Genomic DNA, 27,452 nt, shown 5'->3' on the forward strand with positions numbered 1-27,452 from the left:
CGGTTTGCTACGTCACAATCCAATAACCAATCACGTCAAGGGATCGATTCCTATCACTAGCATGCAAAATATACCAATACCAGCACAAAACCAAAAATAAATGAAAGCAAAAAAACCCATGAAGCTGTGGTTTAATGTGAATTTAGAACCGCTAACTTGCATTATAACCCGTGGCAACAGTGTAAAAGTAGCCCGGAGTCAGACCCACCTCTCCCGCATTGGCGTCTGCACTTCACACGCGTATGTATGCTCGCGGGCGCAAATTAAGAATCACAAACGGCTGTATTCAAGTCTTCAAGGCATTTTAGGACACAACATCAGTCAAGTAAGTAACTTTAACGAATGTTACAGTATTCACTGTAGTTGTCCGCTAGTAAAAAGATAGTTTTATCAGTCATTATCCGTGTGTGCCATTGTTTTGCGTTTACTACAGTTCAGTGGATCAGGAGGCGCTGGCTGGTGTGACTGAGTGGAGGCAGGACTAATTTGCATATTCATAGATCAGCGTATAGTAAATGAGGCAAGGGTGTAGAGTTGCATTCAAGCTATTTTAAGGAATGAGAAAATTATTTTCACAAGAAAAAACATTTAAATATGTAATTTTGATGATCAAAGATAAGTTTTAAGGGATAAAATATTTGACTACAGGGGGACTTTAAGTAAATTTTTTATCTCCGTTTTTATTATTAATTTAAAATTAGACAAATCTGCTATTATTTTAATCTCCAATTTGTTATTTATCAGTTCAGATAGTTTTTTAATGATTTGATTACTAGCAGAAGACACTAACCAGTTTTAAATTCCAGTTGCGCAGATGGGGCACGTTGTAACACTGCGTTACAATGTGCTATTCTATGACATTAGCGATGTAATTTACACTATTTACTTTAATTAATTTTAACAAGAAACTGAGAAACAGGTGAATAAAGACTGACAGTCAATGTTTAATGTTTATAAATTATTATTTCAAGACATATAAAGCATTTTTGCTCGTTTATGTGATAACTTGTCAGTAAATGTCATTTATGAGTGGGTGTGAATGTTAGATGCTACAGCTGTTATCAGGTGAGTCTGTTTGTGTCCATGTTGAGTAAATGGTCCAGCATCACAGATGGGCTTATTTGCATCAGTCCAGAAACTGGATCTTGTTTGAGATTAGGAAGGTGAACAACTGTTAGAGAACAAACAAGCGCTTTCTAACACTTCCATTTATCCACCGGTGAACACAAACAGATCGCGTTTCATTGCATGATGTTTGTGATACACACACTGAATTAAAGTGAATGAAATGTTTGTTGACTTTGGTAGCAAAACACCCCGGTCACCTCAGATGCACTGAAACTGAGCCGCGTGGGCTGTTTTCAAGGCCGCTGACAATCAACGGTCGGATTGGTTGGAAATTTGAAAGGCTTTTGTTTCCTGAATAATATCGCACATTGTTTTAACATAGCATAACATAAAAACATAGTGCCACATTGTAAACAGCATCGTAAAAAAGCACGTCCTCTGGCAGAATCAGTGGCTTTAGTTGAATAAAATCATGTGTTTTGATATTTTGCCGTTTTTATTGTTTTGTCATTGTGAAATGCATGGTACTATGTTTATGTTTTGGTTTCTGTTGCCCAGATTTTGAGAAAACGCAGCTGCATGCAAGCAGTAGCAGAGTTGTCCTTAACGTTTAAAGTTGGTTCTTTTCTGAGTCTTTTGACAAATTCATTAAAAAGAACTGCTCAAAAGAGTCATTTGTGAATTGGACTAGGTTGTTCTGTATGTTGTTCTGCGTTGTTATGAATTAGGTTCCGGTTTCTTAATATTTTCATCAGTTATGTTTTTTTTTTAAAGTTATTCAGACCAATTCAAACCACTAACATGTGAGACTGAGTCTTGAGTCTTTGACCAATTTATTTAAAAGAACCACTCAAAAGAGTCATTTGTGAATTAGAATAGTACTGTTTATTTGTTCTTCTGATTTTGATACTGGTTTCTTAATGATTACATTAACGATTCTTTTAGTATTTCAGACTGATTCAAATCGATAACATGCGAATGAGACAGATTTTGATTGAGTCTTTTGACCAGTTCTTTAAAGAACTGCTCAAAAGAGTCATTTGTGAATTGGACTAGGTTGTTCTGTATGTTGTTCTGCGTTGTTATGAATTAGGTTCCGGTTTCTTAATATTTTCATCAGTTATGTTTTTTTTTTTAAGTTATTCAGACCAATTCAAACCACTAACATGTGAGACTGAGTCTTGAGTCTTTTACCAATTTATTTAAAAGAACCACTCAAAAGAGTCATTTGTGAATTAGAATAGTACTGTTTATTTGTTCTTCTGATTTTGATACTGGTTTCTTAATGATTACATTAACGATTCTTTTAGTATTTCAGACTGATTCAAATCGATAACATGCGAATGAGACAGATTTTGATTGAGTCTTTTGACCAGTTCTTTAAAGAACTGCTCAAAAGAGTCATTTGTGAATCAGAATAGGATGTTCTGTGAGTTTGTTGTTCTGATTTAGATTCTGGTTTCTTAATGTTTCCATCATTGATTTTTTTGTTTTGTTATTTAGACTGATTCAAACCACTGACATGTGAAGCTGAGACTGATTTGTTTCTTTTCCGAGTCTTTTGTCCAATTGATTAACAAGAACCTCTCAAAGGAGTCATTTGTGAATTGTTGTTCTGATTTAGATTCTGGTTAATTATTTTATTCATTTTTTTTTGTACTTTACACTGATTCAGAATGATAACATGTGAAATTCAGACTGATTCTTTTCAAGAATCAATTCAAGAACTGCTCAAAAGAGTCATTCATGAATCGGAATGACTGGTTTCCGAATTGATTCCATTAACAATTCTTTTAGTTCTTTAAACCGATTCAAACTGTTAACGTGATGTATTGAGAGAGTTTTGGTCTTTTCTAAATCTTTTGACGAATTCATTTAAAAGAACTGCTCAAATGAGTCATTTATGAATTGAACTAGGTTGTTCGGTGACTGAGTTTGTTCTGATTTCAATTCTGCTTTCTTAATATTTCCAATAATGATTCTTGTATACTTTAAACTGATTCAAACCGATAACATCTGAGATTGAGATTGATACATTTCAATTAAAAAGAACTGCTCAAAAGAGTCATTTCTTAAATCAGAATATTCAGTACTGTATGTTTGTTGTTCAGATTTCAATTCTGGTTTCTCAGTTGATTCCATTAACGATTCTTTTAGAACTTTTATACATATTCAAACCTTTAACACATGGTATATCGAGAGTGGTTTAGTCTTTTCTGAGTCTTTTGACAAATTCATTAAAAAGAACTGCTCAAAAGAGTCATTTGTGAATTAAACTAGGTTGTTCTGCGAGTTTCTTTTTCTAATTTAGATTCTGGTTACTTAACAATTGTTTTGGTAACAGATTCAGAATGATAATGTGAGATTGAGGCTGGTTTGGTTCTTTTGGCCAGTTCATTAAAAGACCTGTTCAAAAGAGTCATCTGTGAATTGAACTAGGTTGTTCTTTGAGTTTGTTGTGATTTTTAATTCTGGTTTCTTAATGTTTCCATTAATGATTCTTTTAGTAATTCAGACAGATCCAAACCAGTAACAGTCTTAGTCTTTTTAAAAAGAACCGCTCGGAGGAGTCATTTGTGAATCATTTAAGGCTGTGCTGTATGCCTGCTGTTCTTTTCTTTCAATTCGCATGCATTACAAACCCACAGCTCAGCTGAAACATCATTTCAGTGGCGGCACAATCAAACGTTATAGAGGATCTAAATAATAGCTAGTTCTCAGTCGCACTAAACTCTCTCTCTTAATTTCTCCTCATTAGGAAGCGCACGATCCTGCCAAAAGACAAATGTAGCACTAAAGCGGCATTATGGCACGTTCTTCTGAAATGTCAGCCATATTTTCTCCGGCAGTGTCAGCATTTAATTTTATTTGTTCCTTCTCCTTCAGTGTGCTGTTTTCTTTCCTTCGGTTCTTGGCGGAGGGCAGAGGTATTGGCAGCGGTCGTCGCTGGCAGCTGGAGATAATGCTCACCCGCGGTAGCAACACATACCGTTTACAGAAATGCCCGTAGCAACTGTGCTAATGACGGGGGAACGCTGGGCCAGGCGCACTGATGTACATTACAGTGGCAGCGCAGAACTTCCTTTTAAAGCTGTTTTGTAGAGTTGTGGCGCACCGGCGGTGTTAGCGGTTAGCTGATAAGTTTGCATGGCTGTGCGTGCCAAGCGACAGTTTCTGCTTATGTGCAAGTAAGCAAAGGTCAGTGTTTATGGTGGCTAAATTGAATAATTATGCTATTTTCTCAGATTTTATTTACGGGTGGAGTTGCAGTTCTGCTACATGTGCTAATGTCAATCATCAGGCATTATTTCCTATGACCTTACACGCTTTTAAAGCAAACCAGACGCTCATGATGGTGTAAATACCATGTTTGGTGGTCGGGTTTGTTGTTAAAACTGCCTTTAGGCAATTTATTACAAAGAAAACTTTCAGTGTTTTATTAGTGATATGGTAACACATTCAGTGATTTACTGTATATGAAATGCATTATAAAGGAATCCTTAATGCACTATAATTGATTCAAAACAGTGTTGTTTTTAGTAGTATTTTGGTACTGTTATAGTTTTTATTAATATTTTGAAAACTTTTGTATTTTCATTTTTTTTTTAAGTTTAATTTTAGGTTTTTTTTAAGTGCTTTTGTCATTTTCATTTTTTTTTAATATATTTTATATTTATACTATTATTTTTTTATATAATATTTTTTTTATTTTATATTACATTTTTTATATTATATTACTATTTAGGTTTAATTTATTTGTATTTCAGTTGTTTTAGTGCAATTCAGGTTTAATTTATTTTTATTTCAGTTGTTTTTAGTTCAGTTATAATTTTTTACCAGTTAGTGATTTTAGTATTTTAAATGTATTATTTTTATTTAGTTAATATTTAGATTGTATTTAATTTCAGCTTTATTTCAAAGAACAGAAGTGTTTTTTAATAGTTTTGGTTTTGGTTAACAATATTAACTCTGATTCACAAAACATATTAAAATTCACATTGTAATCTGTTTTATGTTCTTATATCCATAATGGATATAATATTTTATGTATTCTACTTTAAACAACAGCAAATTGCATGTATTATGCCATCAGTTATAATGCATGATGCTCTTCAAAAGGAGATTTTTCAGAAAGAAATTGTGCAAACAAATTATTGAAAAGATCAAATGTTTTACATTTATATATTAAGTTTTCTATTATGTTAAATAGTTTATTCTGTTCAACCCATTCAGCCCAAAAAGAAAAGAAATATGATTTGTTATTTTTAATGTCTCTTCTTTTTAATACTGTTTTTTTGTTTATTATTATATATTGATTAGTTGTTTTGTTTTCAAGGTGTTCTTGGTTACCAAATTGTGTTTCATTATATTCGTTATTTTATGATGATTTATTTTAAACCAGTCCTGTCAGCATTAAGTATTATTGTAGAAGTTGGTTGTTTTCAAAGTATGAATGCCTGTTTTGTTCTAAAACGAACAAGTTGCCGGTATTACCGCAGTCCGTTCCATTGAGAGCGGTCTTAAGGCTATTGTTTTTCCGTCTAATGTTTATGTGTTTCCTGTGGTGGGTGTCGATAGCACACAGCTGCTTCAGAAATGAGGAAGAACACTGTGTGTCTCTTTGAAGCCTCTGTGTTTGTGAAAGTTTGGTATTGAAAGACTTTAATAGTTCCAGGCTGCCTGGAGGATTCTGCTTCCTGTGCGGACAGGAAGTATTTAGAGTTATGAGGCCAGTTCTGCATTAGATGAGTTGGACGCGGACCACACAGATCATAGAGAGAGTGTGTGTGTGTGGTTGTATTTCTTGTTCATTGTGTGTCATGGGATGTTGATGCTGGAATGGCCGTTGCCCATAAAAGAGCAAAACCACAGGATGAGAAACACACACAGACTCTAAACTTTAGAGTTTCCTTAAGATGCCAAAATGTTGTCATTCTCTGCCTTTATAAGTTTGGATACCTAAAGGAATTATTCAACATCCAAAGTGTTTTTGCAACAATAAAAAAAAAATATATATATATATAAAGTGAAAGTGACGTGACATGTGGCCAAGTATGGTGACCCATACTCGGAATTAGTGCTCTGCATTTACCCATCCAAAGTGCACACACACAGCAGTGAACACACACAACCATTAGGCCACGACTTCCCCACACGTATATATATATACGTATGATATTTAATTGATACATTTTAATTATATATATATATATATATATATATATATACACACACACACTCTATATGATATTTAATTGATACATTTTAATTATATATATATATATATACACACACACACTGTATATAAAATTGTATAATTATATAAATTAATAAATAATTGTTTAATAATATTAATTATTTAACTACCAGAGTTGTTTTAGTATCACTGAGATTCTATTATAGTTTTATCAATATTTTGAATTGTTTTTATTTTTCTGTTTTCATTTTAATCTTAAAATGTCAGTAATTTTATTGTTTGTCATTTTTATTATTATTATTATTATTATGATTTTTAATATGTTTGTAGTTCTTAATTATTATTTCAGTTTTTTATATTTTATTTTATTTCTGTTAATTTTTGTTATTTCAAGTAACGAAAATGTTTTTTATGGTTTTAGTTAAACCTGTTAATTACATTTTAATTATATTCATTATATTTTAAATACACAATATTTTTAAACTTTATTGATACTTTTGCTTTATAGAATCCATTTAATTTGAATATTTTTTGGAGTTTTTTTTTCTGTGTAGAAATTTAATGTGGACTTCGTGTGAAGACTTAACTACTAGTTAACTACTAGTTAATTTATAACTCTGTTATTATTTTGTTAGCACTATTTGTTCTAACCGGTACACAGACTTCAGTAGTTGTAATCTCTCTGTGAAGTAATGAGTGTGATGTCTCGCTTAATTGTTTCAATAAGCAGTGCTTACATTTTTAAACAGAAAGTAGTGCTGAAAAGCTATTCGTTTTGATTTTAACTTGTTTTTTAATTTATTTATTTCCTTGCACTGATAAAATATTAATACATTTGATTTTCAATTCCGTGTATATACAAGAGTAGAATGTAGAATGTAAATGTATTGCATAATTATTAAATACATAATGCATAGACTATTTAAATATGCACATAATAAATATTCAGGAACTGTAAATAAATTGTATGTAATTGGTATTTTTTGTGTAGAGGTCCACTGTAATTTGGTCCTTGAGTCTGAACAGCCAGTAACCTCATGTTTGAGGAAGTGTTATCCGATACTGAATGAGTCCTGTTGGCATGTTCAGGAAAGCCAGGAGATCTTTTATGAGATCTTCTTCTCATTTATGATGTGACGTTTGAGTGGATCTCAGTGGAGCGGTTGAGATCAGTGGTGTTAATTGGAATGAAGATGGATTCTGATATTATATACAGTATATTCTGTTGTTTTGAAGAATGAAAACATTGATTGTTTTGATCTTAAAGCTGTCAGATGAAGCACTTTAAACGTGTTTGATGGGTCTGTTACTTTAACGAGAACCCTCAGCGGAGTGTTTTCCCTGACTTTTCTTCGGTTTTCATTCTGCTCTTTCACATTCTCATTTTATCATCATTAAAGATCAAAATAAAGCTTTTCTTTTAAAGTAGTAGTTCACCCAAAGAAAGTATGAATAGAGTTATCTTTAAAAAAAAAAAAACATGTCAAGGTCATGTTTCACCTTAAAATCAAAATATTAATTTTAGTTTTGTATAATATTTATGACAATTAAACACAGTTTCCCCCGAATTCCCATTACTGTAGTTGTCCAGGTATTTTACTTCAGATTTTTTTCTTCTTTTTAGATTTGCATTAATACAGCAGTTTTCATATATTACAGTAATATAATTAATTTAAATATACAATTATTATTTTAAAGCAGCATTAATTAATATATATTTTACAATTTAATGACAATTCTCATTGTTGTTTGTCCAGATGTTTTATATACACATTATATAATTTTATATTTTATATAATATTATTGATAATATTAATTATTATTTAATTGTTAATAATAATGTAATATTAAAAGTATGATATATATTAAAATATTATATTGCAGTATAATACAAATACTGTATTAATGGAAATCTGACAAAAATGTAGTTTTATTTATTGTTTTGTTTTATTTTATATTTTATTATTTTATTTATTTTATATTATTATTTATTTGTTTTCTTTTACATTAAGCTGTTTTTGGACATTTTTTTTTTTTGCCATTACATTACATTTGCCATATAATTAATGCAAAATATATAATTTCTCTCTTTTTTTCCCTTTTATTTTGGGGTATAATACGGCCCCTGACGGGTTTCATGAGATTATTGTGCCATGCTGAGTAGTGAACCTAAAGTCTGTTCAGTCTGTGTGTCTTTGGCTGTTTTCCACAGGTGTTCTGTGTGCAAAACAACAGAACCACACGAGTTCTGCCCAAAACACCGTCAGTCACACACACCTGATCTGATAGAACTGCTAATCTGTCAACGGCATGATAATGCCTAACCACACTCGGAGAGACATGCGCTTGCATATATTAGCAGCAGCAGTGTGTGTGTGTGTGTGTGTGTGTTAAAAGCCCAGGTGCACTGAAGGACCCCGTTGGAAGAGACAGACAGGCTATTTTTAGCTCTGAGTGGCTTTAAGTGTCGACAAAGTGCAGCCGTGTCCCATTAGCACAGTGAGAACGCCACCTGCTCTAGACAGACAGACAGAAAAGAGACGGGAAAATCGACAGACACCAAATGAAGCACTTCAGTTGGCCGTGAACAGACAGAAGTACCAGACTGTGTGTGTCTATCAGACAGATCAAAACCCAGACCAGACGGACAGATAGTTCTGTGTGTGTGCCAGCAGGCATTTAATGTGCTCTGACTCTCTCAGTAGGTCACAGTGACATGGCATTTCATATAAACACACTCTGAGCGCCGCTGTCTGCTCTTCCTGCTGCCGCAGCACGGCTCTGAACCCCAAAATAAATACAGATCAATCTAGAATCTCAGACCCAACGAGTCCTGAGCAACATTACAAAATAATCATCGTGCGATGTTTGACGTTCTGGTCGACGTGGGCTCTCTGGTTTGTGCTTGTGGGCTGCTTGTTTGCTTTAGAGGAAATGGTTGATAATAAGACCAGAGCGGGATCATAATATTTATGTTCTGATTTGTTTTCCTGTTTGCGTGGTGTTTGCTAAGTCAAGCAGCGCTATTACCGTTTCATATACTTTAAACTTCAGTGTTTGCGCATTAATGATTCCTCAAATCCTGTGTTTTTGAGGGTGTGTGTTGTTGTGCTTAAAGAAACACTGGCAACAACCTAGCGTCATGGAGGTGATTTATGTACAAGGGTTATTGTCATGAACTAAAACTAAAACCATTAAGTGTGTGTGTGTGTGTGTGTGTGTGTGTGTATGTATGGATAAAATTTACTTTTTAAAATAATTATATAAATAACTTTAATTCGGCATTTTTCATTTGTTTAGTTTGTTGAAGTACTAAAAAAACTAAAAACTAGCATATTATACTAGTATAAAAGTATATTGTCATTTAAAAAAATTTAAATGACAAAAACACAATTATTAAAATGACTAACAATTGACTAAACTTCTAAATTAAAGTTGACTAAAATCTGATTGTTTCTATACTGTGGTATTTATTAATATTTTTAATTACCTTTAATTTTTATATTTTCAGTTTTCATTTATTTTCACTTTTTGTCATTTTTTATTTTTTTTTTGTATTTTTATTTAGCTTTAGTAATTTTAGGATTTTAACTTATTGTTGCCAATCCAACATTTCTAATTTGTGTTCAAGTTGTTTAAGTTTGTGTCTAATATTTAGGTTTTATTTAATTTAAGCTTTATTTCAGTTAATGAAAATGTTTTTAATAGTTTTAGTTTTAATTAACAATAACAAAGCTGGGTTGCATCAGGCTAACAGACTAAAACTTTAAATTTAAAATGAAAACAAAATTTAGAAATAAAATCTAATGTAAAATATTAATAGTAGTATATCAATGATGCTGCAATAAGTACTCAGATTTTCTTGTGGAAAAGTGGCGCTGTATTTTGGAGGATAAGGTTTCACAGCAGAAGGTGGCAGGTGAGTTGATCCCACTCTAATTTGAGACAAACTATAATGACGTTTTTTTTTCTCCATGACGCAAAATGTTTTAGCATTCAGAATGATAATCCATGACTGCCATGACATACATATATATACATACATATACACACACACCTTAATTTTTGAAAAAATATGTAAAATTATGTATATATATATAAATGAAATGTTATTTTGTATTTTTACTCTGATATAATATTAATGTTATATATTTTATATATTTATATTATACATTTTACACATCATCAGACTAAAAATGCTATTTTTTTTTAAACTGGACATTTACTAAATTGAACTTCCATAAAATCCATAAAAATAATCACAATCACAAATTGTCTTACTGCATAAAAACTTGTTTTTGAAGTTTACATCAGATAAATATCAAGCAGATCTACATTTGATTAATTCAATTCAGTTTTATTTATACAGCACTAAATCAACAAATATAATTTCCTAGCACTGTTAATACCTAACTCAAAACACAACATTGCAACTGTTAATATATATAACAAGATATATATTAAGATAATTAATAATTAAGATAATATATTAATCGCTGCAAGATTAATCTTTAATGAGCCGAAAAGAACGCATGTCACACCTCTGTTCATCAATTTGCACTGGCTACCAGTAGCTGCTCACATTAAATTCAAGGCATTAATGTTTGCCTACAAAACCACCACTGGCTCTGCACCCATTTACCTAAATTCATTACTTCAGAGTTATGTAAACTAGCTTTCTATTTTTTCTATTCTATCTACTTTTTTCTTTGTGTGTGTGTGTATATGCGTGTATAATATATATATATATACCTTGCTACGTGTACTGCGTTAGGCTAACCGAGACTTGTAATTTGCACATATATTGTTGCTCTTTTGTTTTGACTTCTTCTATTGTCCTCATTTGTAAGTCGCTTTGGTTAAAAGCGTCTGCTAAATAACTAAATGTAAATGTAAACTTCCACTGTTTGAAGTGATTACTGTTGCATACTATTTTACATACTGCTTTTTGCTACTTTACTTTACAGTATGCAGTAGGTAGTATCCTTAAAATATACCTTAATATATCCAACAGTCCAATAATATAATGGGTCTGGAATTACTTTATGGTTTATTCATTTTTCAGAACATTTAAATTTTTACACAGCATTTCTAGTAATTGTAGTACAGTAGTATGCAATTCCAAAAGTACTCAAGGATTATGAGAGTGGGTTGAAGAGAAATAAGTGTGTGTGTGTGTGAGTGTGAGTGTGTTCTATGACAGCTTCATACGGTTAGAGCTCAAAGCATGTGCCGTTCTTTAGTGATTGATGAGGTCATCAGTATGAGACACATTAATCCTTCCCATCATGCCTGCTGCTCTCAGTCACCCCACATTGTCTTACACACACACACAAACACACACACTCAGGCAGGTGAGAAGGATTTGAAGGTCACCACAGTGAGGGAACTCATTACACATGATTCATGTTTAATTCTGCCTTTAACATACAAAGCCTCTGATTGGCTCGTCTCGGCCTGGCTATTATCATACACACTTACTAGGTGGAAACCAGGTCAGAAAGGTGTTAATGTGGGTATATGTATGCATGTGAGTATGATTTGTGACTTACAACATGAAGACCTAGAAAGCTGCCTACCTGTACAGCATCTGACATCCCAGAATGCACTGCAACAAGCTCAGTAGGAAAGTGGTGCTTGTATTTCCTTCAATAGTGGAAAATATGGGGACTGTCCCGGTTTTAATAAAGTAGAAACCTTTATTATGAAGTACGCTCTTTTTAGTTTAGTTTAGTTTTAGTACGTTTAGTACTTTAACTCAAACCTGTTTTATTTCATTTAGTTGCCAAGCCAACATTTCTAATTTCTTAATTGTTTTTTTGCTTTTTAATTTAGTTCAGTTTTTCACCTAATATTTAAAACATTTATTTTTTTAGATTTTTAGAAATAAATTATTTTTAGTAGTTTTAGTTTTAACTATAACAACACTGGTTAATGTCTGGCTGTATTGGAATTAGGCAACTCTGTTGTGACTGAGATTTTTGATTAAATGAAATCATACAAACAATTCAAGCTGTAGGAAACTTTTAGCCTGGTTTCTGTTGTTTATTCTTAACTTTCAGACGGAGGCAGAAATGCTTCTGATATTCATGCTTTCCTAGTCTTTTGTCTAAAATGTGACCCATTTTTCTGTCAAGTTGAATTTGAAAAACTGCTTAGAGAAGCTGGAGTCTGGAGGTTTTTCTGATCCAGCCCTCATGCCCAGACCTGAGAGAAAACTCTGACACAAATTACATACTGTACAAACCTAAGCTTCATTAAAAGATCTCTGAAACCAGAGCAGAGTTACAAAAGCTTGTGAACTGCCTATGTGACTGTTATAGCGGTCATGCTAATCAGTGACGAGCAGCGTCTCTGTCTGGATTATTACCATTAACTAAAACTATTCAAACATTTTTACTAATTCAAATAAAATAGATATTAGATTATAAATATCAGCTAAAATACAATAAATATTAGATGAAAAATTTAACTAAACTTTAAAAACTTAAATGAAAATCAGAAATATTGGCTTGGCAAATATCTGAAAAAAAAAGTTGAATTGAAGAACAAAAATTGCTAAAAGTAAAACTATTAAAAAAAATTAATTAAAGTTTAGAAAATTTAAAAAAAAATAATATAAATTTTATATAAATATAAAATAAATAAATAATAATCACAAAAATACAAAAATTAAAATTAAAATTAAACTGAAAATATAAAAACTAAAAGCTAATTTAAAATATAAGAATAATACTATCATTTTATATATGTATAAACAATACTAAAATAACTTGTTGCTAAGCTAAAAACAGCAGCCTTGGCAACTGACTAAAATAAGTTAAAGTTGAAGCACTAAAATTACTAACTGGAAATATATAAAAACTAAAATTTAACTAAAACTGAAGATAAAGTATAAATTAGGCCTGAATAGCAAGATAAAAAAAAAAAACCCAAATGTATAAAAATAACAAAACATTATAATAAAATAAAATGAAAATTGATTAATATATACTATAATACTATAATACTAAAATAAATCTGGTTCCAATATTTTGTTGTTAGATTGTTGCTAAGCACTAATTAGCATTAAAATACATAGCGCACAGAAGTATTGAGTTAAATAATAGTTTTTAATTAATTACACAATTTTTTTTAATAAACAGTATTTAATTTTTAGTATTGAATGAAATGAAAGTATATTTATTATACATTTCTCTTGTTTTGTCTGCCATCTTTCCCTGAGCTCAGCATAATGCATTGTGGAAGGATGCTGCCTTTGAATTTTTGTCAAAATGAGGTATCTTAGCATATTTATGAACAGTCTTAGCATGGGCAGTGTCGCCTAGGATGCCTTTGAATGCAGTTTCTCCGCTCTGACTCTTGGTCTTGTATCCAGATGTGCAGATTATGATCTTATACGTCTGAAAATCTGCTGGGCAAAACAAACGCAGCAGTGCTGCAACAGCGTCGTTTATCATCGTGACATGCTGTTTCTCTCTCTCTCTCTCTCTCTCAGTTTGTTTGCTCTGCTGTCAAAGAAGCACAATAAAGTTCTGGAGCAGGCGACCCAGTCCTTGCATGGGCCTCTGGGAGCAGACGACAGGACCGTTCTGCCCGACTATGTGAGTCAATCCTTGAATCAATTCACTGTGAGTCAATGTGAGTCAATTCACTGATTCACACTGATTCATAAGTCTTACATTCGGGTTGTTTTCGAACGTCTGTGATTTAATAAAATAAATATGATTGCTGCACGTTTCAAAGTCAAAATGTGCTCACGGTTTCATGACAGTTCACGATCAATGAACACTGCGCATTTATGCCAAAAGATTACTTAGAATTTACTGTTGATGAATTATGATAATGTTTGCTTTATAGTGTTTAATTTCTAATATATTTTAGATGGTTTTAAGAGGACATATATTTTACCTCCATCTGTTTGTATAAGCAGCTACAAGTAGTAAAGACATTTCAAAATTAAAAGTCCAGATACATTTTGCCTAGTTTTGCATTTGCATTATGCAGAACATATTATTTTCTGGTTATTATTGGTATTTCGGTTACACAATAAACTCTATTTTGTATTTTATTCAGTAACCCCTTAACTGTCGCTTTCCCGCTGTTTTCGTTGTCTTTTATCCCCATCACATCTTTTAGTAATCATCATAAATTAGATTTGAAAATTTACATTTGAAAGCTTAAAAACTCAAAATTCATCTTGTGAAAACCATTTTGAAATCGGACATTGCGTTACCATGGAAATGGTACTTTAAAATCTTTTAGCAGTCTCCTCCCCCTTAGTGGGCGGTGTCAAGTGTCATGTTACCATATCATGTCATATTACATTTTTTTTTGAAGCAGAAGTATTTAAAAACCTAGCGTACTTTTTATTTGTATCCAAATGAAAAAAATGCATTTGCTTGTAAATGTTAAAATGCATAAATGTAAAATATGATTTTATATATATATATATTTTAAATAATTTTAGTAATGAGTAATGAAAGTAATTCAATTATTGCTATTAATTTTCAATGAATTAATTAATAAATTAAGCATTTATATAATGCTTTACTATGTACTACTGTACACCTAAAGCACTTTACAATCAAATCAGGGGTTTAAAATAATAATAATTATATAATAATAATAATAATAATAATTGTGCCACCATAAGCATTTAGAAGTTATCTGAGTAAAAGTAGTTATTTAAATGAGTAGAATTATAGTATTTAAATTAGTTGTGTTAAGTATGATTCATTTTAAAAAGATATATGAAAATGTAAATATTTGTATATATTCCTTTATTAAATGTTTCAAATTAGGAGCACATAGGCTCCTTCAGAGACAGGTAAGTGTCAAGCCCTGCCGATTAGTGGTGCAACGGATCACAAAACTCAAAAAAAAAAAATAATAATACAATTTACTGAACTTCTATACTACAGCAAAAACTACTAGCTTATCTAATAAAGTTAGTAATAAAACAAGAACAAGTCAGTAACAGTATTCGGGTGCAGAAATATAATAATTAAGTGTAAAATAACACAATAGTGGCTGCTGTCCTTTTAAGACCAAATGCACGGACCTAATACTGACACGCATCCGGTTTCTTTCTCAGCTGTTTACTTTCACTTAAGACATAACTGATGTTTAACTGTGTTTAGAATACTTGCCGAAACGGGTATTTTAACATAACTTTGTGTGTATGTGAAAGAGGAATCAATTCGGTGTTCACGTGGTGTCTCTCTCTCTGCGTGTGCGCGCTTTGGGTGTGCGCGGCAGCGGCTGAGCACACAGAAAACAGCACGCGAGTTAAAATTGCTTGAATGTGTAAATTGGATTAACTTTCACTCTATTGATGGTTAAACTTAACAGTTAATTCGCGAATCACATACGTGCCGAACTGTGGGGCCTGGTCCTTACGGATCACGGATCATCTACGATCCGTTGCACCCCTACTTGCCGATACATGCTTGCTTTGGCCTCGGCTTGTGATCGGATCTTCAGATGTTAATACCAGGTGTAAACCGCAAACCTGACATGATCTTAGAGATTTGTTTAGTGCTCCATCTCCATAAAGACATGGCTAAATGTGTGTGTGTGCCTCCAGACAGCAGACAGTCCTTCTGGCTAGACATAAAGACACAAAGTAGACATAAAGGGAGGGCGGGGCTTGGAGGAAGGGGGGAGGGGCTGTTTCTGGAGGTCATTTAGGTCTGTAGGTTTGACCCTAGAGGGCAACAGCCAACCTGCTCTGATGCCTTCTAGAGAGGGGTGGGGTGTCTGGGACAATAGGGATGTAAATGACGTGTGTGTGAGATGATGGGGAGCCTTCTGTGTGTGTGTGTGTGTGTGTGTGTGCGTTTTTTGCACCCTCAGATTCCAGATTTTCAAATAGTTGTATCTTGGCCAAATATTGTCCGATCCTAATAAAACATACATCAATGGAAAGATTATTTATTCAGCTTTCAGATGATGTATATATCTCAATTTCGAAAAATGTACCCTTATGACTGGTTTTGTGATCCAGGGTCACATATTTATAACACCCAGAGTCATTTGAATTAGCATCTTTGTGTTCTTAAAATGTTTATCAAATAAAATTCATAGTAATCAAATATTATTAATTTTAATAATTAAAAAATATGAAAAATATGTTTTAAAAAAGCAATCAATCTGCTTCTTTTTCTGATTATTGTTATTATTATTAATATATTAATAATATATTTTCTTGCTTTTTATTAATATAATAATAATGATAATGTCATCAAGACCTCTTTAGAAGTTATTTAAATGAGTAAAATTCATACTAATCAAGTAAACTATTAATTTGCGTATTGTTAATATGGCATCACAAGCTCTGAATCGTTCATAAGTTATTTGAGTAAAATTAATAGTTATTTAAATGATAAATAATGATAAATAAATAGTAATCATGCTAAATTATAATAATGATAAATAATAATAATAATAACAGCAACAACAATAAGGCCATCAAGACCTCTAATGAAGTTTTAGAAGTTATTTAAACAAATAACATTCATACTAATCAATTACTTTTTATATTTTAAAAATATAGCAATATATAATTTATTTAAAACTTATATATATATATATATATTATTGTTGTTGTTATTATTGCAATTCTTATATATATATATATATATATATTATTGTTGTTGTTATTATTGCAATTCATTTATTGTTAATATCCAATCAGCTCTGATGAAGCTTTCATAAGTTATTTGAGTGAGAGTAGTAATTATTTAAATGATTAGTAAGCATTTATTTATTTATTTATTGATTGATTATTTTGTTTTAGATGGACAGAGAAAATAAAGTGATTAAATAGCTGTGCAGCGTGAGAATTAGAATTAGACAATTAGAGTATTGGTCCATTAAATGCACATGGCATTATGGGTGACTTCAAGTGTCATTACTGCACTTATGGAAGTGAATTTGTTTTGTGCTGTTTTTTTTTTATTTTTTGTCTTTTGAGTTGTTGTTGTGAAAGCAGACTTTGTGAGGAGGACATTATCCCAGCAGCAGCTTTAAGAAGCCTGTGCAGAGCCAATGTTCCCAGAACCGCCTTTTCCTCAGTAGAAGGGCATGATTGGGCTCCGGCTCTGTGTTTTTCTGTCTGTTTCTCAGAGTTTTATGGGAAGAATGTCCTAAACTGCAGTTATCAAGCACCAGTTTAGACTACATTTGATTTTGCAGTCCTTTCCTTTGTCATATCTCATAAGACAAACAACATTGGCGCACACACTGTTTTTGTCTGCCGTCACTGTTATCTCCATGGGATTTCCTTCATTCTATGGGAACAGACGCTGATGTGTGTCTGTACATACAGAGCTTTTATAACATCCTATGAAATGGATATCGCCAGCTCTGGATGAGCTGCTCTCGAAAGCGTAAAGCAGCCGAAATGCACACATCTTTGACCACACATCATCTCTAGATTAATTCAGTATTAGTAACTTGAAGTCATTTCTGCTTGTTTAATGTTTGAAAAGCCCAACCGATCATAACAGAGTGCATTTACATATTTTCCTAAAATTTAAGTAGCAAAAAGTCTGTTTAATTGGGTAGAAAATAATGAAAAATGTAATTATTTTTAGTGTTTTTGACTTGACAATCAAACAAATAATAAATAAATAAATAAATGTAAAAAATTATAATAATAATAATAAATTCCTGAAATCTTCTATAGGCTTGAGAAATTTGTTGAGACTTCTGGGCCATATTCACTGGATATTAAACATATGTTCAGATATTTATTTATATCTGAGTGATTCAGTAATTGCCGCATGTGGAGAAATCTTCTCACCTGGAGTTGTGGAAAATATAAATGAATATAAGTTATAAGCTGTGATTGTAATGAAGAGAGATTTCCGCGCACACATAAACCCAAGCGACATCATTTCTGTGCACCACATATTTAATGATGTGTGTTAGATGTGTTTGCACATAAATGTGTAAGTGTGTGTGTGTTTAATGAGTCTCAGTGTTAATTAGAATTGCAGCACATATGTGGCGTCTCATCACGTTCCTTTGGGTCTCATAGATGCCCTGCGGTTTCCATTTCAGTATCATTAAGATACTATTATAGTTTTTATTAATATTTTGAATTAGTTTTTATTTTTATATTTTCTGTTTAAAATTTAAAGTTTTAGTAATTTTGTTGTTTTTGTCTTTTTTTTTTTTATATGTCTAAATAGTTTTTAATCATTTTTATTTCAGTTTTAGTTATTTTACTACATCAAGTTAAACTAAATGAAAATGAGAAATGCTGCCATGGCAGCTAGCTGAAAAAAAGTTTTTTATTTTATTTTTATTTTCAAGTTAAACTAAATGAAAATGTGAAACATTGCCCTGGCAATTAACTGAAATATATATTAAAAAATAATAAAGACAATCTTATTTTCAGTTAATGTTTATTTTATTTCAAGGAACAAAAAGTTGTTTTAATGATGTTTTTAATGATTGCTTTTAACTGATCTGTACAAAGAAAGAGAGAGAGTAAGACTGCTGGTGCTGCTCTCAGTGCCGTGATTATGGGATGTCTCAGTGTCTTAATACAGGTCAGAAAACGACCCATTTACCATCTCCCTAAAGACACAGACTTTCTGCTCTTCTCTTCCTCTCTGGTTTTATTCTCCATCTGTCCCCTCACGATTGTGTGATGCTCGTCTCATCTCTGCCGTTTAAAGGCTCTTTTGATGGTCGCAGCAGCTGGAGTGTTTACAGACGGGCAGCGCTGAGGCCGTTTTCAAGAACGCAGATCGGTTCTCGTCCTCCCAAAGCCAATATGTAATCCAGCTGATCGTAATATGTCAAACCGGGTAGTTGAAATCAGATGAGCCGTGTTCAAATCTCATCGAAGCACTGTTTGTTTCTGCAGAGCATCTGACTCACCTTGAAGATGAATCTCCATTTGTTCTGTGACTTACCTGACTGTTGCCATGCCAACCGTTCATGTTTCTCTCGGCATCACTGTAAGCTGCTCCCTCTCGCCCTGACCTTTGACCCCTGACCTCTGCTTGAGAGTGTAAGGGCTTGTAACCATGGAGACCCGAGTTTGCCTCTTTCTGGCTTAGATGGTATTGACATCACAGTCATTAGCTGCTCATTAGACCACACACACACACGCGCGCGCTCATGCACGTATGCACACAGACATCTCTCTCACTGGATGACTAATGACTGTCTGGAGCTGGATGCAAGTGCACTTCCTGTTCCTTTCTGTCTGTTTCTCATGATTTCAATTTCAAAACCATCTTTCTCTGCAGTGCTATTTTAGCACCAGTGAGAAACTATTATAGTTTTTGTTAATATTTGATCGTTTTTTTTATATTTGTATTTTTTATTTTAATATTGTTTTATTTTTATGTTTTCCATTTTCATTTTTATTTTGATTTAAATAAACGTTTTTGTAATTTTGTTGTGTGATTTTGTCATTTTTATAGGTTTTTGTTTCTTTTTAATATGCCTATATAGTTTTTATTCATTTTTATTTTAGTTTTTGTTTTTTTAGTACATTAAACTGAATGGAAATGAGAAATGTTGCCTTGGCAATTAGAGGAAATAAAATAAGTTTAAGTTTTTTAATATTCTATTTTATTTTATAATATTTTATTTCAACTAACAATTTTTTTTATGGTTTTTGTTAACAATAATATCCCAGTTTCTCTGTCTCCCTGTAGGTTTGTGAGTCAAATTAATATTGGCTTATGGCTTTTTACTGTTTGCGTTTCTCAAGCAACTGCATTGATCGGGTTGATTCAAATACACAACGCTCACACTGAAGCAACAGTCCCTGTTTATACATGCTTCAATTGAAATCGGGCTTCAAATTATTATATTATACAGCAGAAATAACTGGATAACTGCTTAACACTTTTGAAACCTGACATATTTAGTTAGTTATGTGGGTGTGTGTGTGTGTGTATGTATTGTGTGGATGTGTTTTGTGTGTGTGTGTGTTTGTATGTGTAGGATTTGTTTAAAATCCGTCTGCCATTCCACACAGTCAGGTTGTTCACACATTAACATCTGACCTGAATTCCTCTCTCTCTCTCTCTCTCTCTCTCTCTCTCTCTCTCTCTCTCTCTCTGTGTGTGTGTAATCTCATTAGTCTGTACTGTAGAGCAGATCCTCTCATCCCTAATTCACTCCTACGTTCTTCTCGTCTAATTATCACTCCCTGTTTCTGTCTAGACACCTCCAGCTTCTTTCTAGGTTGTAGTTTGATCTGGTTTCCCAGTGCTTCTCCACTGGCTTTGCTTCACGGCCCACATTTTACTCTGAACATCAAGTACCGACATTGTTTACTGGTTTGAACGGACCTGCGACCTATTTGTTGCGAACCGCTGGTCTAGACGAGTATTTCCAGGTCTGGTCTAATCCCGTCCTGCATGTTTGTATCCACTTAAATTCATTTAATAACGGTGGCGACAGCCTCCCACCCCGTTAATATTCACGACTGCTGCGTCTGCAGATCTTTTCCGGAGTGTAGGGGGTCGTCATGAGAACGAGGGCAGGAATTTCCTCCATCTGTTGGTAGGGGAAGGTGTGAGGAACGCGACCCAGAGCGGAGGCTTTCGGCTGGGCTGATTTCATCAACGCAATCGCTGCAAACTCAACATCCGCACCGTCGAAATAAACCTGAATGAGATTGTAATGCGAAATGTCTGTCGTTCTTTCCATTTTTGTATTTTAATTAGGGCTGGACAATAATTCAATATCAATATGTATCGCGATATAATTTTTTTCAATAACGGTGATATGATTTTTAAACACATTTCCGATATTTCGATATACATTACCAGTTTCCCATACATTGATTTATTTGTGCCGTTTGACTTCGTTGAATAAACATGAGCACTGCACGTTTCAAAATCATAACACGGCGCGGGTGTTTTATATGAATGTATCTCTGAAGGAAACCGACTGTCTTCAGAAAAGTTTCGATGGCATTTTCATTTGATCTGATAAAGTAGCGTTCATGAGCGGAGCTGCTTTGATTACAGCCATTACTGGAGAAACCGCTAGTTTTATCACTCTAAAAGCGCCTCCTGCTGGCAGAGAATGAGTTTTCATTTTAAATAAGCCCGTCTCCAGCAACATTTCCAGTTTTTGTTGTTGTTCAATTTTTTTGTTTTCTGCAGCGACTCGGAGCACTTTTCATACCCTTTTTTCTGGCTGAAGCACATTTGTTTCAATCTATAAGAATAATCAGCCTACACTACCAGTCAAAAGTTTTTGAACAGTAAGATTTTTAATGTATTTTTTTTTTTTTGTTAAGAATTCTCTTCTGCTCACCAACGCTGCATTTATTTGATCCAAAGTACAGCAAAAACAGTAAAATGTTGAAATATTTTTACTATTTAAAATTGCTTTCTATTTGAATAGATTTTAAAATGTAATTTATTCCTGTGATCATACATAGGTAAATTTTCAGCATCATTACTCCAGTCTTCAGTGTCACATGATCTTTAATTAATGTATTTTGTTTGGTTAACCTCAATACACCCCTAATTTTAAGGCCAAAAGTATTGCAAGCGTTCAGTACTTAATGCAGGTTTTTCAGGAAACCTGTTTGAAATCAGTTATCATTTTTGCAGTTCTGTTTAATGCCACTAGAGGCACCAAAATAACACCCTTCAGCTTTAATGCAACAACCCTGGGGTCAGGGTTTGCATGAAGAGCTGGTCTAAGAATATGTTTTCAGGTTCTTGCATCATGCGCTGGGGTCAGATTTTGCCTTTAAAGGGGTCATATGACGTTGCTAAAAAGAACATTATGTTGTGTATTTGGTGTAATGCAAGTTTTTTAAGGTAAAAAAAAACACATTATTTTCCACATAATGTGCATTATTGTTTCTCAGACTCACTGGGCATTGTCCAGCTCTACTCTTCAGCACAATGGTAATCTCATAAAAACCACCAACATAACAGAAACACTTTTAAATACTAATATAACTGAACACTGAACATTAATAAATCTTCTCCTGTTCTGATCTTGAATAGAAATGCATAAAATATGAGTTTATTTCTACATTACCGCTCATTATTCAGTCACATGCAAAGCATGCTGGGAACCTGAAACGTGAACTTGAAAAAATGAAGTTATGGAGCTAATTACATGGAGTTAGTACAACTTAATGTTTTAAACAAACTAACACAGATATTTAAGTTGAAGTTACACACAGTATTACGTTGATGTAATTATCAACATTAAGATATCAGGACAACTCATTAAAAAATGTTTAAAACTTAAAATGTTTAATTAAATCAATAAATTGGAATTTTTAACTTGCACTAATGCATTAAATTAAGTAGTGGCAACAGATCCACTGAATTATTTTTTAGAGTGTATAGGGACACTGAAGTTGGTTTTCTGGTGTGTGTGTGTTTGTGTGTGTGTGTGTTTCCAGAGGAATTCATCTGCGTGAGTCTCAGACAGAGCACAAACCGCAGAAATCATGGAGCAGGTTTTTACAAGGCCACCGTTTTGCCAAAACCCGTTGTCTTTCCAGTAAAGGCCTCGTTCCGTCCCTGGTGCCGCTGTGAGACTGATTCAGTCTGTGGTGTTTTACACATGTACTGTATGTCTCTGACTCTGGCGTGTTAGTCTTTAACTTGTGGCGTCTTTGTCAATGTAAATCTGACTGGTGGATATTTCTCAGATCTCAGTGTTTGCTGAGGGAAACTGACTTGATTAATGCAGAATGAGTCCGTCTGATCACTTAGTTCAGTCACTCTCCTCAACAAGACGCATGATTTGAAGAATCATTCTTATCTGGGGCACAAATGCTGCAAGATGAGTTTCTTTTTCCTTTTTCTTTTCTTTTCTTTTCTTTTCTTTCTCTCTTTTTCTTTTTCCTTTTTCTGTTCTTATTCTTTTCTATTTACCCATTTACTTTTCTTTTTTCTTGTATTTTTTAATTAAATTTATTTTAGTTTTATGTATTTTGTTTCTTATTCATTTTCTACTTTCTTATATTGTTCTTTTTCATTTTTTTCTCTTGTTTTATTTTTCCATTTTTTCTTTTCTTCATTTCTTCTGTTTTTTTTATTTTCTACTTATTTTTGTTTTATTTTCATTTGATTTATTTTGAATTTTTCTCATTTAATTTCTTTTCTTTTTTGTTTCTTTTGTTTTTCTTTTATACTTTTTATTCTTTTCTTTTTCTTTTTTCTTTTCTTTCTTTTCTTCATTTCTTGTTCTTTTTATTTTTCTATTTATTCTATATCATTTTATCTTTGTTTCATTTTCAGTTGAATTGCCTTTGCAGTGTTCAGTCATTGAAGCTAAATCCCTACAGTTCAGTGTTTTTGTACATTTCCGGGCTCTTTTTCGAGCTTTCCTGATCTGTCATCTCCTAAAATCACTTCAGTTAGCTTCAACACAAAGTGCGTGCGTGTGCGTGCGTGTGTGTGCGTGTGCGTGCATGTGTGTGTGTGTGTGTGTGTGTGTTCCTATGGAAACCGGATTGCACATTCTGTTCCATTGACTTGCTTTTGTCCAGAGAGATTTGTGGCTCAGAAACTGACATCAGTGTTGAGAATAAGGAACAGATGAATAACATGAAGAGCAGGCCGATGGCTGCAGGCAGAGACTCTATAGAGAAGGACAGTGGGAGAAAAGGAAATGAGAAGGTCAAAGGTCAGAGGCTGAAGGCTCTTTAGAGACGTGACATGCTGCAATACATGGAAGTCTTTCTTTCTCGACTGAATCAATGCTCTTTTTTTAATGAAAAATGTGCTTTTGAATCATTTAGATGTCAAATGCATTGCGTCACTGAAGAGTAGAATCTTTTAGTAGCACTTTATGCATATAAAATAAGTTGTAAAGATATTCTCTTCTTATAAATAACAGCTGCCAGAGTTATAATACATAATACCGGTTCATGTAGAATGAATTACACTGTTTGAAGCAGGGACTATGAATTGCTTAGTATTATATCTATTTTATCCTATTTTCTTTTTCTTTTTGTTTTCTTTTTGTTTTTTTTGTTTTCTTTCTCTTGTTCTTGTTCTCTTTTATAACATATAATATATCTTTATTTTTTATAAGATATAATGCTTTAGAATCACAATTTGCCCTGTGTTAACCCCAGGTTAAAGCCAGTATTTGTGTGTCTGTGTGATTTTCTGGTTTGTATTGAACAAACTGCTGATGTAAAGGCTGGTGGTTTTACAACGACACCAGACTGTCAGTAAAGGCTGATAACATCACTCTCTCTCACACACACACACACACACACACACACACACACACACACACACGATACATCCATACAGCTCTGGCATCAATCATGCTTAAATATGGTGCTTGAAATGTATATGATGTAACTACAGAGAGATGAATAGGCATAAAGACAGAGATGATGCAGTTGTGTTGCCTCTGTTTTATGTATGTGTGTGTGTGTGTGACCCAGAAAAAGTGTTACGGTCCAGACTGCAGCAGAGCACAGGAAAACAATAACCCATTTAACCCACACACACAGTGTGCTGTACTCTACACTATTGGCACTTCCTAGACAGCATATTTGGCCATCAAAGGTGTATTTGTGGTTTATGCTCGGCAACATTTATTAATGTTTTTGAACAAAATCTTTTAAGCTCACCAAGGCTGCATTTATTAAAAATACAGTAAAAACAGATATATTGTGAAATATTTTTACCATTTTAAAATAACCGTTTTATATTGTAAAATGTAATTTATTTCTGTGATCAAAGCTGAATTTTCAGCATCATTACTCCGGTCTTCAGTGTCACATGATCCTTCAGAAATCATTCTAATATGCTGATTTGCTGCTCAAGAAACATTTCTGATTATTATCAGTGTTGAAAACGTCTTGGGTTACTTGCGTAATCCGTGTTGGTTATGGGTTACGCGAGTAACCCAAGACGTTCCCTTTCATAGTTTCGCTCAACGCTACGTACCTATGACGCAATGGGAACGATAAACCACACCCGCCAAGCTAGACCAAGCTAACCTCAAGCTTTCGGCTTGGTTCAAGCAGAAAGAATCTGGGAACCAGGAGCCGTATCTAAATCCAAGCTATAAAACCTGATTAAGGTGTGAGGAGAGGACCATCCTGCCGCCACACAGATATCCTCCAGGGGAACTCCTCTGAAAAGAGCTTGAGAGGAAGCAACACTCCTGGTAGAATGAGCTCGAATACCTAGCAGTGAAGAGAGACCTCGCACCTCATACGCAAGCGAGAGAGCGTCTCTTAGGTAGTTGAGCACACGGATGCCCTGGAGCCTCAACAGGGCCAGAGCAGCATCCATGCACTTCGTGAACGTCCATGGAGCCAAAGCCAGACCGAAGGGAAGAACCCTGTACTGGTACGCCTTTCCTCCAAACCTCAGGCAAACCTGAGGAACTTCCTGTGCCGCTGAACAACCTGAATATATGAAGCACGAACCTGAGCCAGAATAGCCTTCAGCGTTAGCATTTTGAATTTCCCTTTGTAAAGAGAGAAATTCAGCTGGCTCAGATCTAGAATTGGTCGCAGACCTCTGTCTTTTTTCGGAATGAGGAAATAGCGACTGAAGAAGCCGCGATTCAAATCCGAAGGAGGGACCTCCTCTGTCGCACCCAGAGTAGGAGTGAGGAGACCTCCTGCTGCAGAACAGAAGCCTCTAAGGCGCTGTTTACCGCAGTAAGATCGAAACAGGGGGATTGAGACAAAACTGAAACATGTAGCCGAGTTGGATTGTGCGGAGAATCCAAGGACAACGAGAGTAGGGAGAACTGGAGTAGGGCCACGGTCTGGAGTATAAGTAGGGGAGAACAGTTGTGCTGCCGAATATTTTTGTGGAAACTGTTATACTGTTTTTCAGGATAGTTTAAATGTACAGCATTTAGGAAAAATAGAAATCTTTTAACATTATAAATGTCTTCACTGACACCTTTGATCAGTTTAACGCATCCTTGCTGAATAAAAGTGTTTATTTCTATCAAAAATCTTACTGACCCCAAACCTTTGAATGGTGGTGATTTGAACAAATATTGCAGCTTGTCCCGAAAAAACGTCAATGAACAGTAGAAAAGACTGATTACAATTGTGACCCTGGACCACAAAAGCTGTCTTAAGTCGCTGGGGTATATTTGTAGCAATAGCCAACAATACATTGTTTAAGTCAAAATGATCGATTTTTCTTTTATGCCAAAAATCGTTAGGATATTAAGTAAAGATCATGTTCCATGAAGATATTTTATAAATTTCCTACCATAAATATATATCAAAACTTAATTTTTGATTAGTAATATGCATTGCCAAGAACTTCATTTGGACAACTTTAAAGGCGATTTTCTCAATATTTAGATTTTTTTGCACCCTCAGATTCCAGATTTTCAAATAGTTGTATCTCAGCCAAATATTGTTAACAAACCATACAGGCTCATCTGCGTTCGAGGGGAGGAGCTTACCGATAGGTCAATTTAGTACTTTTGAAATCAGGCATAATGAATAGGAAAAAAGGATTATGATGATAAATGATATTATCTGCTTCCAAAACCAGCCTAATCAAACTCATGATATGGTCACCGAGATTTAGTGCATTTACAGTATGAACGTACCTGTGATGCCCAAGAAAATACTGGCTAAGTTGGTTTTGGTGTATTTTTGTGTCATCTTTACTTACTGCATTTCTGTCTTTTCCCTCAGGCTCAGGATCTGAACGTCATCGAGGAGGTGATCAGAATGATGCTGGAGATTATAAACTCCTGTTTGAGTACCTCGCTCCATCACAACCCAAACCTGCTGTACGCACTGCTCTACAAGCGGGAACTCTTCGAGCAGTTCAGATCGCATCCGTCCTTCCAGGATATCATGCAGAACCTCGACACGGTGAGACGCCGACTGTGTGTTCCAGCTCTGTTCCAAACCTTAGTGAGCTCTCTAGTGTCCACAGAGACAGCTGCCTTCTAAGGCTGCATCCTAAATGAAACTGAACCTCTTAAGTGACTTATTTGAAACATGTTTCATGGGCAGCAACTGAATTGCTTATTATTATTCACATGTGCCACAAATATAATGAAGAAAACATATGCAAAGCATACGAGTTTGACATTGACGTGTTGCTAAGGCATTTAAAAAAATATTATATATATTATTTTATATATTTATATATTTTTTAGAGAAGGAATATTTTTAGAGAAAAACTATTGAAATAATTCTTATATAAAT

At 33.7% G+C, this 27,452-nt stretch overlaps 1 protein-coding gene across 2 annotated transcripts in view; it reads left to right on the plus strand.

Annotated features, from left to right (window-relative positions):
- The window catches only part of LOC107705996 (dymeclin-like), an 82,235-nt gene that overhangs the window by 42,137 nt on the left and 12,646 nt on the right, over positions 1–27,452 (plus strand). For both annotated transcript variants that reach the window (XM_016509557.1, XM_016509556.1), the window contains 2 exons: positions 13,764–13,869; positions 26,931–27,113. In XM_016509557.1, coding sequence (XP_016365043.1) covers positions 13,764–13,869; positions 26,931–27,113 — 289 coding nt within the window. The remainder of the gene's footprint in view (positions 1–13,763; positions 13,870–26,930; positions 27,114–27,452) is intronic.

The sequence above is a fragment of the Sinocyclocheilus rhinocerous genome, unplaced genomic scaffold (genome assembly GCF_001515625.1).
Source record: "Sinocyclocheilus rhinocerous isolate Xijiao unplaced genomic scaffold, SAMN03320098_v1.1 scaffold1045, whole genome shotgun sequence".
Classification (NCBI taxonomy): Eukaryota; Metazoa; Chordata; class Actinopteri; order Cypriniformes; family Cyprinidae; genus Sinocyclocheilus; species Sinocyclocheilus rhinocerous.